The sequence below is a fragment of the Phascolarctos cinereus genome, unplaced genomic scaffold (genome assembly GCF_003287225.1).
Source record: "Phascolarctos cinereus isolate Bilbo 61053 unplaced genomic scaffold, phaCin_HiC Scaffold_7;HRSCAF=346, whole genome shotgun sequence".
NCBI lineage: Eukaryota > Metazoa > Chordata > Mammalia > Diprotodontia > Phascolarctidae > Phascolarctos > Phascolarctos cinereus.
Window position 1 is genome coordinate 188,706,516 of NW_027556180.1, and position 15,709 is coordinate 188,722,224.

Genomic DNA, 15,709 nt, shown 5'->3' on the forward strand with positions numbered 1-15,709 from the left:
TGCAAACAACCATATACAAATAAGATATATGGATGAAAGGCCAGCGGAAATACTCATAGTTGAAAGACACAATGTCTTATTTCAAGAAAATTCAGGAAGATTGCAGGGTATATGGAGTAGAGTAAGGTATTAGGAGACAGGAAAGCAGAAAGGTGTCGGATATGAATTATAGTATAATCCTGGAGGTAATAAGGAGCCAGTGGAGTTTACTGAATGGAGTATGGGGTGGAGGGTGACATGATCAGCCTGCCTTTTAGAAAGATTAGTCTGTTAGTTGAGTGGAGGGTAAATTGGAGAGGGGAGACACTTGAGTAAAGACCAACTAGCAGACCACTGCAATAATCCAGGTGTGAGGTGATGAGGGTTTGTAGAAAGCTGGCAGCAGTGTAAGATGTGAAATGCAGCATATATGAGAGATGTTATGAAGGTAAAAACAATAGCACTTGACCAACTGACTGGATATGGGTGGAGGAGAGGGACAGGTGAGAGAGAGTGAGGAGTCAAGAATGACATCTAGGTTATGAATCTGGCTGAGGGAATGGTGGGTACTTTTGATGATAATAGGGAAATTAAAAAGAGTGGAAGGTTTTGGGGAAAAGATAATGAGTAAGTGTTGGACATGCTGGGTTTCTAAGAAACACTGAGATGTCTAATAGCAAGTTGGGGATACAAGAAAGGAGGCAAAGTGAACAGTTAGGAGATAATTGCACTAATCTGAGATGATGCAAATTTGAATTGGGATGAGAAGACAACTCCTGTCAAAATTAATCATATTAATTAAAAGTTTACTATAACAAGTACTTTTATAACAAGAGTTAAAATAACAAGTACTTTTTTGTTTTTGTGATCTTTTTATTTTTTCCAACTTAAAGCTTTTTTTTTTTTTCCAATTACATGTAGAGTTTCCAACATTCATTTTTGTAAGATTTTGATTTCCACATTTTCCCCTTTCCATCCCTTCCCCCTCCCTCTCTGGTTTGGCTCTTCCTGGTATAGGCATCAGCAACCATATTTGTGTCATAAAAGGAATTTGTAAGGACTCCTTCACCTGTTTTTCCAAATAGCTTATATAGTATTGGAGTCAACTATTCTTTAAGTGTTTTGCAGAATTCATCCAGCCTTGGAGATTTTTTCTTAGGGAGTTCATTGACAATTTGTTCAATTTCTTTTTCTAAAAGAGGATTATAAAATTAAGTATTTTGTTTCCTCTTCCATTAATCTGGACAATTTATAGTTTTATAAATATCCATCCATTTTCACTTAGATTTTCAGATTTATTGGCATGCAGTTGGGCATAAGAACTCCTAATTACTGCTTTAATTTTCACTTCACTGGCAGTGAGATTTCACCTTTTTCATTTTTGACACTGGTAATTTGGTTTTCTTCTTTCTTTCTTTTAATCAAATTAACCAGAGGTTTATCTATTTTATTGCTTTTCTTTTTTCATGAGCCAGTTCTTAGTTTTATTTATTAGTTCAATAGTTTCCTTACTTTCAATTTTATTAATCTCTCCTGTGATCTTCAGAATTTCTAATTTGGTATTTAATTGGGGATCTTTAATATGTTCTTTTTCTAACTTTTTTAGTTGTATGCCCAATTCATTAATCTGCTCTTTCTCTACTTAATTTATGTAAGCATTTAGAGATACAAAATTTCCCCTAAGAACTGCTTTGACCATATCCCATAAATGTTGGTATGCTGTCTCATTATTGTTGTTCTCTTTGATGAAATTATTGATTATTCTTATGATTTTGTGTGACCCACTCATTCATTAGAATTATTTTGTTTACAATTGTTAGTCTATCTTTCCTTAGTTCTTTATTACCCATAATTTTTATTGCACCATGATCTGAAACACTGCATTAAATGTTTCTTTCTGCATTTGATTATTATGAAGTTTTTATGTTCTAATAAACGGTCAATTTTTGTGTAGGTGCCACATACCACTGAGTAAAACATATATTCCTTTCTATCCACATTAAATTGTCTACACAGGTCTATTATCTCTAATTTTTCTAAAATTCCATTTACCTCCTTAACTTCTTTCTTGTCTGTTCTGTGGTGAGATTTAACTAGTGTTGAGAGGGGGAGGTTGAGGTTTCCCACCAGTATAGTTTTGCTGTCTATTTCTTTCTGTAACTCACGTAACTTCTTTTTTAAGAATGTGAATGCTATATGACTTGATGAATATATGTTTAGTACTGATATTACTTCATTGTTTATGGTACCTCTTAGCAAGATGTAGTTTCCTTCCTTATCCTCTTTTAATTAGATCTAGTTTTGCTTTTCTTCTGTCAGAGATCAGGATTGCTACCCCTGCTTTTTTTTTTCTTTTTCTTACTTCAACTGACACATAATATACTCTGCTCCAGCCTTTACTCTGTGTGTATCTCTGTGCTTCAAATGTGTTTCTTGTAAACAACACATTGTAGGATTATGTTTTTTAATCCATTTTGCTGTTCACTTCCATTTTATGGGAGAGTTTATTCCATTCACAGTTATGATTGCAAATTGTGTATTTCCCTGTTTATACTTTCTCTCCTTTCACCTTGTCGCTCCTCACCAGTATTTTGCTTCTGACCACTGCCTCCCTCAATCTGCCCCCTCTACTATCAGCCCTCCTTCCCTTTTCTTTCTCTTTTCCCCTCCTACTTCTGCCCCTCACCTGCTTCTATCAGCCCCATCCCCACTTTTCTTTTCCTTTTCCCCTTATACTTCCCTAGAGGGTAAGATAAATTTCAATACCCTGAGTGTGTATGTTATTCTCTTTCTGAGTCAAATCCTATGACAGTATGGTTCAAACAAGGCTCATACCCTCCCTTCTTTCCCTACAGTATAATAGGTTTTTTGCACCTCTCTTCAAGTGATGTAATTTGTCCTATTCTGCCTGCCCCTTTTTTCTTTTCCCATTACAATCCTTTTTTTCACCCCTTAACTTTTGTTATATTTTCACATCAAAGCCATTTATATCCATACCCTCTGTTTATGTATACCCCTTCTAAATGCTCTAAAAGAGACACAGTTCTCAAGAGTTACAAGTATCATCTCCCCCTATAGGGATCTAAACAGCTTAACCTTATTGAATAACACGTTTTGTTTTGTTTTTTCCTATCCTGTTTAGCTTTTTATGATTCTCTTGAATCTAGTATTTGAAGGTCGAATTTTCTGTTCAGCTCTGACCTTTTCCTCAGGATATTTGAAAGTATCCTATGTCATTGAATATCCATCTTTTCCCCTGAAAAACACTGCTCAATTTTGCTGGGTAGTTGATTCTTGTTTGTAATCAACCTCCCTTGCCTTCCAGAATATCATATTCCAAGCCCTCTGATAATTTCATGTAGAAGCTGCTAAGTCCTATGTAATCCTGACTGTGGATCTTGATATTTGAATTGTTTTTTTCTGGCTGTTTGAAGTATCTTCTCCTTGACTTGCTAATTCTGAAATTTGGCTACAATATTCCTTGGAGTTTTCATTTTGGGATCTCTTTCAGGAGGTGATCAGTGATCAGTTGCTGTTCTGGGGTTCTGGGGCTGGCAGTTTGCCTTCTCTGCTGGGGCTAGAGGCTTCAGAGCTGGCCTGCTGTGCCACTGGCCTGCTAAGCCAGGACTGAGGGGCCTTAGTTGCTGATATGTAAGATGGCTAAAAGACTCCCTTTGGCTTGCCCTTAAACACCTTCTGCACCGGGCTTTGCTCCGCTTTTACCAAGTGAGACAGAACTTTCCTGAAATCCTTCTAAGTTATCCCAAGCTAGAAAATTGTTTCACTCCATCTTTTTGTGAGTTCTTTTGAGCCAGAATTCTTTTAGAGGCTTTATTTAATGTTTGTTTGTTTGTTTGTTTTTGTCTGAGTGAAACTGGGGAGAGCTCAAGCAACTTCATGGCTCCTGTCCACCATGTTGGCTCCACCCCTCTCAACAAGTACTTTTCAATATGACTTTTTTTCACATAGCCATAGCTTACAACTCAACAAACTATAGCTTTAATACTACCGTCTAACATGAGGGAATTAGTTTGTGATGAACTGCAATGTATAAAAAAATAAGATTATAATGCTTTCTTATAATGGCAGAGTTAATAAAAATTCCATTTATAAAAACAATAGTATGGTATTCATTACATTATATGCACAGTTAAAATATAACGATGTTTACTTTGAATGCTGAAAAGTATAGATGTAGAAAATTCAAAGCACTCACTTGATCACTGATACAGAGTTGTCAGTTGGCCTTTTCCTGTATGGTTCAGTGACACTAACAAAAACTGCAAAAGTGACTAGTGATGCACAGGTATAAATACTAAAGACCAAAGAAATTCTGGGTACGAATTTTTATTTGGCTCATATCTGACCATGTTAGTATAGTGGAAAGTGATGGCCCTGGGGCCAGGAGGACCTCAGTTCAAATACTGCCTATGACACTTACTAGCTGTCTGACTAAGGACAATTCACTAAGTCTCTTCATGCCTCATTTTCCTTTAATTCAAAATGAGGATAATACTTGCAGTATCTACATCACAGATTTGTCATGACTTTTAAATGAGATAATGCATGTGAAGTTCTTTACAAACTTTAAGGAAATCATTATTTTCATTATTATGGAACAGTCATAGATAAATGAGAGTTTCTTATTCATGACGACTATATTTATAAAGCTTCCCTGTATTATTATGAAACACAAATGAAAAGTGCCATGTGTATGGATAATAGACCATTAAATCAATCTGCAATCCTGGGAAACACTGTTGAGTTACTATAATTTTACATGTAAGGTTGGACCTCCATGACTAGGAAGCAGATAAAATATCCTCATGATAACCTTCGTTTAATAAATATGACTACAAAATGATAGAAAGTGAGTTTCCTGACCATTAGTCAACTCTCTCTCTTACATACAGAAACAAACCATAGTAATTATGATATGCTTAACAATTTCAATAACCAAAAATGATAGCTGAATAGACACAACATAATTATTCAGAGTAATAAAATTTTACAAGTAGTCTTACCTGGATCCACTTATCTGGAATTGCCATGGCTAATCGATAATCAAAGCCTCCTCCACCCTGTGTAATAGGACAGCACAAAGCTGGCATTCCTGAAACATCCTGAAAGAAGATAAAATAAAACCACAGATTTTACATACCATGTAACAATTCCAACCTAACACTCCATTATCTAACATTAAAGGAAAATGAGATTTAATAACTGCAATTCAATTTTTCTGGAAAATTTCTCTCAAATTCGATAAATCACTAGCATAAAGAACTGAAAAGTGATGTGACTATGTTACTATGGTAAGTCTTCCAAGCACAGTCTTCCTCTTTACCTCTGGCCCACTTCAGACACCTACCACCATACATACAACACAGATAACGAAAGTGTTTTCCAAAGCAAATTAAAAATGTAATTATTATTAGGTATATTACATATATATATATTATAATATATTAAAGGTATTATTATGAATTCAATTCATTTAAAAAGATATTTGTTTAGTGCCTACTATATTTAAAAATAGTTTTGTGATTAGGGATAGCAAATATATATATATGTGTATATATATACATATACATATATACACATATACATACACATATATACATATACAGAGAGAGAGAGAGAGAGAGAGAGAGAGAGAGAGAGAGACAGAGACAGAGGCACTTTGTACTTAAAAGTATGTCTAGGAACTTAAAATTGTTAAGGGTTCCCCTGAACTTTTCTTTGAGTTGCATATTTTCCAGAAAACACTGGACCCAAAGTATTCAAGAGTCCCCTCCACCCTACCTCCCACCCAAAGCTGATGTAATTTGTTATTTGCACCCCAAACTGAACTCCCTGTGTGTCTTTGGGAATCAAGACACGTGTCAGTCAATCTTCATCAGACTGAGAAACTGCACATCTTGTAGATAAGCAAACCATATCTTCATAGTCTAGTAGTTCCAAGGGAAAAGAAAGTTGCATTTGCCATCTTACTTATTCATGATTGCTCCTCCTCTTTGGGAGGGAATTGTCTTTTCCCCACCCATACTGCTCTTTCCTTCCTCCCATGCCACTCCCATTTAGAAGGGGATTGCTCTCTCTCCTTCCTTCTTAGTTGTAATCTTATAAATATACAAGCTTCCGTTGTGATTGTGAACTCTTTGCACTTGCATAGCATTCCACATGCATGTTCATTTCTCTGGTAATAAACCCAGTTTTTCTCATATGTTTTGTGAAGTCATGGTTTCCTATTGACACAGTTTAATATGGGAGAAAAACATGGACACAAATACCCATGACATATAACAAAGTGAGACGCATGCAAAAGATATTTCCTAGAAAAGTGTAGTGAGATACTGAACAGGGAGAAGAAATCAGGTAGAGCTGTGTCCTGATGTAACAAGAGGGATTTTAATGGATAAACGAGGTATAGAGGCATAGAAAGGAAAGTATGCTTTCCAAGGAATAAAGGCACAGAAATGAGATGAGAGGATGAAAATGGGAGGGTGAGAGAGGATGAAAATGGGAGGGTGAGGGGTGGGGAGAAGTAGAAAGCATAGCTAGAAAACAGAATGCATTAAATCTCTCCTTAAAGATAGGTTAGAAATAAATGGTGAAAGGCCTTAAATGCTGGCAGCCATAATTAATACTTTATTTGGTAGACAACAGGGAACAAGTGAACATTTTTGCATAAAATAGTGACATAAATATAGCAATGAATTAGAAGCAACATTAAGAGAGTAGTGTGAAGTGTGGATTGAAGGAAGACCAGCTAAGATAATGAGTCATTTATCTGAATGCACAGAAAGAAAACAAGTTCAGAAAGAAATACAAGTAAGCAGAACAGTCTTTAAGATAATGTGCAGAACTTATTATGTACTTAAAAAAAAAAGTAAGCAATATGATTTGGAGTTTCCAAGTTTCACATACAATCTTCTTTTTGTGTTCTGCTCCGTATAGAGAAATGCTAATGGGGGGAGCAGTGTTGGGGGTACAATATTTAGGTTCAAAATAAAAACAAGAATTTAAAAACAACACACACCATAAAAGTCTGGATAAAGAAATGAGACCCAGAGCAATGAAGATAGTGAACTACAATGGAAAGAGCAAAGGCTCAGGAATCAGAGGTCCTAGGTTTAAATCTCACCTCTGATTCTTACTACTGGTGGGTCTTTGGGTAATTCATTTAACTCCTCTGGGCCTCAGCTTCCTTATCTGTATGATGATGGGGTTGAACAAGATGGTTTTTAAGGACCTTTTCAGGTTTAGATCTGTGGTCTGTCATCCTGACTGGTGGCTACAGTAAAAGGTGAGACTAAGGACTGAAATGTTGGAGAAAAAAAGTGACAAGACAGCAAGTGAATGGTTGTAGAAGATAAAGGAGGGGGAGACTCAAAGATTAACATATTGTTAATCAAAGTGACTAGTCAAAGTAACTTGGGAAGATGGTGTCATGAATAAAAAAAGATAGGACTTAAAGTGAAGAACAGGTTTTGTAGAGATGGTTTAAGTTGTTGAGTTTTAAGTCCTCAAAGGATGAAACAGAATTATCCAGAAGGCAGCTTGAAATACAAATTTGGAACTCTGGTGAATAGAAATATAGATTTGGTAATTATTTGTATAAAAGGGATAACTATACATAGTGGTGGATGAAAGTAAGATTAAAAAATAAAGAGAAAAGAGTGCCAAGGATAGCACTCCGGGGAACATCCACATTTAAGACAAAGAAAGAAGATTAAAAGTCAGAAAATGGATAGAAAAGGAGCCAAAGAGGTAGGAAGAAAATCATGAGAATACTCTATCTCTCACACACATTTGCACATGCGCACATACACACATACATGCACACGCGCACACACACACACACACACACACCCCAAAATTAAATAAAGATTAAATAAAAAAGGAGGGAGTGTTGTTTCATTGTGACAAATACTTCGGAGAACTTAAGAAGGGTAAGGCCAGAAAAAAGGCCACTGAACTCAGCAAAAAGGACATCATTAGTGAATCTGAGGTAGCTGATTCAGTAAAGTTGTCAAGACAGAAGCCAGCATGAAAAAGGGCATTGCAATAGGAGTCATGATAACTGAATTTAAATCTTGTCTGACACACTTAATAACTAGTGATCATAAGAAAGTCAGTTAGTCTCTCTGAGGATCATGTCCTCATTTTACAAATGAGGACTACATCTGTGCTCTCTGAGTTGTGAGGAAAGTGATTTGTAAAATTAAAGCAAATAAATACAAGGCAAATACAAGACAATTCATGGGAAAAGGTGGAACTGGGATCTGAGAAAAGTAAATACTGATTATGTATTTGATTTCACTCTGTAATTGATCCTGTAACTAATTTTCGAAATCCAGTTCTCTTGCTAATCATTGTTCTATTCTTGCCTCAAGGACAACTGCTATACTTGAGGGATTTGGGTGGACACCAGGAAGTCTAGTCTGATACCTTTACACCACCAAGCTATCCTTCTAGGATGTATGGTTTGCTATCCAAAGAAGTCTAGTTCACTAACTTTAGTAGGGGACTCCAACAACGAACATTATTCACAGGAGGGAAGGAGGGGGCTGTTGCTAGCCCCTCATTCCTAACTTCTAACCAATCACATAACAATATGATTGTGATCATATATACATACATAGATAGCCTCAGCTATGTAACCAATCATGTTGTCTCAACCCTATGATGTCACCAATACAACTGTATTATTTTCTCATCTACCCTGTTCTGTTCTTTGTTCTACACTTCCCTAAAACTACAAGAGTGCTGTCCTTCTACTCAGGTCTTTTGGTTTATCTGGTTCAAACCCTGTTAGTAAACTGTTATCTTGCTCATAGAACATATGCCTCAGTCTACCTTTGTTGAATTTCACTAAAAACAGATTTGAGTCTTGAAAGAAACCAAGAATTTTAAGAGGTGGAATTGAAAAGGGAGTATACTTCATGCATATGGAACAGCCCTGTACAAAAACATGGAAAACAGAGATGAGAGTATTACAAATGAGGAACAGTAAGAAGCCTATATGGCTACACCATGGATTCTGTGAGAGTAATATATAATAATGCTAGAAAGATAAAGCTGAAACTAAGCTTTGAAGAACTTTGAATGCTGAAAACAACAGTTTATCTTTTATCCTAGAGGTAACAGAGAGAGCTATAAGATTTTATTTGAGCAAAAAAATAATATGGTCAGATCTGTATTCTATAAAAATTGCTTTGTCAATTATATGGAGGACGGACTAGAATGAGGAAAGAAATAGGGAACTAATGTAAGAATCCAGTTAAGAAGTGATAAGTGCCTGAAACAGGGAGAAGAAGGACCTTCATTCAAAAGATGAGAAAGTAACAATGACAATATTTGGCAACTAATGAATATATGGAGTGAGAATGAGGCAAGAAGAATTGGGAAACAGATTTAGAATCTAAATCTTCATAACAAGGGAGCTCAAATGAGATATAAACACACTAACAAAACAGAAGTTGACTACCTCAAAAATCTTTGACAATCAAAGGTGTTAGAAGGGGTACAACATATAATGAGCCAAGAAAGCTGTATTTAGCTTTTGTCTGAACCTACTTTAAATACCACATTCAATTTATTTTCTTTTTCCAAAATGGATCTATGATTTCATTGGCATACAGAACTGCCACTGAAGACTCAATTATTCTGCAATTTTCAGTCTCAGAGAAGCCGCATTGGGCACTAAGAATAAGTAGCCAGGATCACAGTCAGTATGTATAAAAGGCAGGAACTGAAGCATAACCACAAGGACCTGATCTATGTCCATTACTACATACTTTTAATCAAACTAGATGTTAAAATTATGGAAATAATACTCATATTCTAACTACTTCCCTCGTTACTATAATCAGATTCAAATTCATATTATAATTTAAATGATATCAATTGTTTCTCTGAGCCTAAACTACTTTCTTTTGTTACCTTGCTCATGTGGATCAATTCTACATTTTGAATACAGACTCCCACTAGAGAGAAAGGAGATATATTGAAATTGAAGTATTTTTCTATTTAAGTAGAAAAAACTGAAGGCACAATTTGATTTAAAAAAAAAACACACAATACAAAATACGCTAAACTCTCCAAGTGTCATTGGTGGAAACACTGATCATCAGACTATAAATTCCTAGATGATGAACCTGTTTTACTCAGAATGAAGAGAACAATCAATAGAACAACTTTAAGTTTCATGTATCAAATAACTGCTTCTTTTTTTTTATCAGAATCTATTATCTGATACTTGGTGTCATTAATTAATTGTTTGTTACATATCTCTTAGCTGTGCTGTGAAGTACCATCTGCATCACTGATGAAATGATTTTTTCTGAGAGCTGAAATTAAATCTTTTGATAGAAACAATATATAATCATGTAAAATATATTACAGAAATTTTGTTACTACTTCAATTTAATATAAATTTTATTAATGTATATTTAATAAAAAGTACACATAAGTTATGATATGCAATCCTTTTGTTTAACTTATATAGTGAAATGTTTATATTTGTTGATGTTTAAGAAATTAATTAAAATCAAATAAAAAGTAAAATATTGCTATGATAAATAATTACTATAATTCTAAGTACTGATAAAGCAAATATATGAAATAAAACATTGTAAAGGGGGCTAGAAGCAATATGAGTGCAAAGGTCCATCAGTTAAATACTCTATCAGAGTTTGCCAGGATTATCAAGGGGGGAAGGAAATATAACTAGCACTGTCCCTAAACCCTGTATCCTCTGCGATTTTAAGACTTCAGCTAAATTAAAAAGTAACTCTCTCACACCAAAAAAGCTTGAGGACTTAATAGAAAGACTTAGCTTTTATTAACTGGCTATTTATTTCCTGCCAAGTTACATTAATTCTTTGTGATTCAGTCTCCCTTTCTGCCAAATAGGAGTAATAATACTCCTTCCTTAATCACCTCATAACTTTACTTTGGGGCAAAATCAGTAATAACCATGAAAATCTGTATGATCATACAAGTATTAATAATGTTATAGCTTGCTAGTGGTCGAGAAAAGTTCAATAAAATAGAAGTTTATATTATTGAAATGCAAATGTCTACTGTATGTGAGAGCACTGTGCTAAGTTTTTGGAGCTAATATAAATAACATAAGATAAGGTCTCTGTCCTCATGGGTCATACAGTTCAGGAAGAGCTGAACACACATAAATACTTATCTAATACAAGACAATAAAACAAAACAAATCATAAAATGAACCTCAGAACACAGACATTTTATTATGCTTTTAAAAAATCCTAATATATAAATACTTCTCTCAAATATATATTCTTTATTATAGAATGTAAAGGAATCTGCTAAGTTTCTACTAAATTTCTAATTTTTTTAAGCTTATGTTCAGTTTTGAAATAAATTTCTCCTTTTATAATTGCTTTTCTCTACTACCCTGAGAACAATGCAGAAAAGTAAAAGTTGGTAACAGGAATTATAGCTACAAGTTGGGGTAGGCAAGTAGCTCTTATGTTATACCTAATGTTTATGGAATTAAAAGTACTCTTCTCTCAACAGATATACATATTCCATTCTAAAAATGCCCAGTTTTTTTTAAAGCTGAATAGTGTAGAAATTATATTAAAAAGACACGTAAGAGGTTCTAGTTATTGAGGATAAAAGCTACTGGTCCTTCAAAATGAATTAACTTTAAAAGGTGACTGACATTTCACAGTAAATAGTGACAGAGAGGTGTGACTGGGACTTTATTTAACATTTAACAAAATGTCAATCACAATTGTAACTATGCATTAATTCTTAGGATGAACAAAGAATGAATCAAGTGTGGGGGGAGGTGTACTTAATTGTTCCAACAAAAACTGAATGACAGCATGATATGACATCATTCATTTTATGCCTGATTTTCATAATAGTAGCACAAAGAAAGTCACTGTTGCAAAAATATGTCAGGTCTTCAGAAAATTTCCCTAGGACCTTTCTTAATCTTTTGATATTCAAATCATTCTCTTCTGATGTACCCATAAACAATCAGTGAGAGCCCATTGGTAACTAGAACAAAGACAGAACACAGATACTGAGACAATAGGCTAATGGAGAGAATGCTTTAGTGGGGACTAATTTTATAAGTGGCCAGTTCATTAATGAATATTCTCATAGTAAGACAACCTTTGATTCCCTATACAACCTCATAAGGAGGCTGAGATACTTAGTGGAGAGAGAACTTTCTAAGACTTAGATGCAGAAGACATGCTGCTATGTGTTGGGAGAGGGTATTTCCTTACCAGCAGTTGCCTATATCAGTGAATTCCCAGGCCCAGAACTACTTTATAACTTAATACTTGGATTGTAATGGCCTCCTATACAGAGCAGTTGCAATGTGAAATGGGAATTAGGTTATAAAGTTGTCATGAGAAGCAAAAATTATATATAATCAAAATTACTCCTGAATACACCTTTAAAAACTTGCTCATAAAGTATATTTAAACAATTAAAAGTGGAAAGTGACTAGGGTCACTTTTAAAAAAGGCAGTCCGTAACAGAGAGCATATGGGTCTGAGACGGTTTCCATGGAAACAGATGAATTATCATTTTTTCTTTTGCACAACATTCAGGGAAGCTATTGTTCAGGAATCAACCCATCAAAAGTGATAATGCAATCTTGGCTGAATTAAGATATGTCCTTATCTAGAATATTATATTTAGTTCTAGATACCCTGTATATGTATATGTATATGTATATGTATATGTATATGTATATGTATATGTATATGTATATATGAGATAATATTGGGGGAAAAGCAATAGCACCTAAGTGGATCAGGAAAGCTTCATGCAGAAAGTGATGCTTGAGCTGAGTTGTGACAAAGGAAATTAGGTATTACTCTAAGAGGACAAAATGAAAAGTAAATTTCATATATAGGGGACAGTTAGTACAAAGAGTATGACTGCCATTCTCCTCACTAGGCCACATGTGGAAAAGAGACTAATGAGAAATGAGACAGGAAAAATTATATTGAGAGGGCATTAAATGCAAAACAAAGGCGTTAGATCCTAGAAGTAAAAGGGAACCACTGGAGTTTATTATTGAGTTTAACATGATCAGGAAGAGCAATAAATATGATTCAATATGGTAACCATATAGTATAAAAGAGACCACATGGGATAGACTGAGTTGGTCTCTAAGCCAGGAAGCCCTAAATTCCAAGTCTTGTCACTAACATGTACTATTGAAACTTTACTTCTCCAAGTTGTAGGCAATTTTCTAAGAGTATAAGTTGCCAAAAAGGTGCCAAACTATGTTAGTAGAGGATTTTTCCATATTTGGAAATTCCTGAAACCAAAGAAATAATAGATCCAATTCCCACTGTAATCCTACAATAATGCCCAGTAATCTACAATAATGGTAAAGTCTAATTTCATTAATAAATACTTTGACAACACAATACTATTCAGATATAGAATAATTTAAAAAGTAACTCCAAAGTTACTTGTGGTAACTTTGGTAAAGAAATCAAAGACTATTTTGTTTTACCTCAGCTATTGTTATACAATCTGGAAATATCAAGTGAACCAAGTGATTTGCCAGCATAAGATAAACCAGGGAATCTTCATCTACTTGTAGTCCAAAATATTCACTGTAATCACCTGAAAAGCCTTGACCTAGAAAAAAGAAAAACAATTAGAGACTGGCATGTTAACATGTGTACGGCTTTTTAAGTCAAATAAAAAAATCTTTAACATCAATTAATTAATATCCATCTAGAGTGTAGAATGTAAAAATGGGCCTCAAAACTGTTACCCTACCAATAACATTAGATGTATTTGCCTTTAAAAACAGCCCACTTCAGAGAAGTGATCAGATCTATAACACAGGAAATCCTTCAACCTAACTTTGAACTTATATTTTACTAGTTCCTTTTATTTATTTTTTTTAATAAGCATTAGCACTCATCTTTTTATATTGGGCCTTGAAAGGAATAGTCAGAAAAATATTTTCACAATTCTATTCTTGTGTTTTATTACAACTCTAATTATGACTTTAACAGAGTGCCATTTTTAACAGTTATTTTTATTCTGAGACTGTGTCAATAAGCAACGGTAATCCTTAAATTCATTTTTTGATTTTTCCATTACAGAAACATTGCCACATAGACAGTAATGTTATTTAAAAAAAAATTTTTTTTAAATCATCAAGTGATTGGTTTTTAAGTGCATGATCAGTTCATTTACCTATTCCATGATGATGATAAAGCATGGATGTTACACCATCAAAACGGAATCCATCAAAGCCATATTCTTCTAGCCACCATCTCAAGTTAGAAAGAAGGAATCTTAAAACTTCCCAGCTGAAATATTAATAAGAATACTTGGTTACTTCAATTAAAGTGAAATGATTTTTATGTGGCTTTTAAGAACATATGTTTTGAAAGGAATTTTTAAAACTAAAATTTCAAGTATTAATCATTCTAAAAATAAGTATCTGTAGAAGTAAAACAGTTAAATATGGTCAGACATGTTGCTCACAGGATCTTTTTTTAAGAAAAAGAAAACCTATTAAATTTTGACTCTACTTGTAGAACATGTGTTAGGATAAAAACGTAAAAAGTTCATTCAAAAACTATGTGAAAAACTGAGGTTCTTAGGGATACATTTGTTTATTCATTCTCAACCAGTTTTTTGATGTCTCACTGCTATCAATGTTTTCTGATTGTTTTGTATATAGGAAATGTACTAAAATGTTATTATATCTTAATATTAAAAAAACCAGAATAGATAATACCCATGCGTCACAATTCAAAAAAGATAAAAATTTCAGAATAAGAAAAAAAAATACTAAAAATATTTAAAATCAACTACACAATAAAGTTATATTAACTAGTTTATGCTATATGGTGAATCAAAATGAGGCGAAAAACTAATTATCAAGAAACATGTGTTTAGCAAAGTAGAAAGTTCTACAAATTGAAAAAGTTTTGCATCTTTTTTTTTTTTAAAATACCAAGAGGGAACAAAGGATAGTACAACTCAATTAAAAGCACCACATGAAACAATTCTATTTCGGACAACTGAAAGGAGGGCACTATAAATTAGCATTTTCTTTAGTCATACAGTTATGGTTGAGTTGTCTATCTTATTATAACTGGGGTTTTAAGGCTTTAATACCTCATTTAGTTTAATGACAAAACTATAATAATGGATACAAATCTTCACCAAGTTGAAATTTATGTATTTTTAAAACCCTTCACATAGTACCATGCAATCAAATGTTAGCTGAGATTCAGTTATCACAGTCAATTCACAACTTGTAAATCTGGACTTTTTTGAGGGGACAAGGGAGTGGATATTAATTAAATGTTTTAAATAAGTTATTTTGGAATCTGAAAACTTATTAAAAGTGGAAAAAAAAGAGAAAATGTAAGAAATGAAGTTAATGTTTAAGTATGTAATAGGTTTCTGGATCATTATGCCAAATACAGATAATGTAAATATTTGACCTTGATATTACAGTTTACACACTATTTTAACACCTTTTTTTGTTGATTTTTTTTAACTGAAGACTTAAGATCATAAATTTATAACATTTAAATCTTGAAGGGAACTCAGACACTATATAGTCCAATGCTCTCAATTTAAAAATGAGGAACCTGGCATCAGGCAGGGGAAGCCAGTCCAGATCCTCTAACAGCACAGGAAGTTTGCTTTACACGTTGCCATGGGTTCATCATGATTAAAT

At 33.8% G+C, this 15,709-nt stretch overlaps 1 protein-coding gene across 1 annotated transcript in view; it reads right to left on the bottom strand.

Moving 5' to 3' along the window:
• Window positions 1-15,709, bottom strand: part of GBE1 (1,4-alpha-glucan branching enzyme 1) — a 279,718-nt gene that overhangs the window by 99,518 nt on the left and 164,491 nt on the right. The window contains 3 exon segments of the mRNA XM_078147433.1: window positions 5,004-5,102; window positions 13,508-13,635; window positions 14,206-14,321. Of these exon segments, the coding sequence (XP_078003559.1) occupies window positions 5,004-5,102; window positions 13,508-13,635; window positions 14,206-14,321 (343 nt within the window).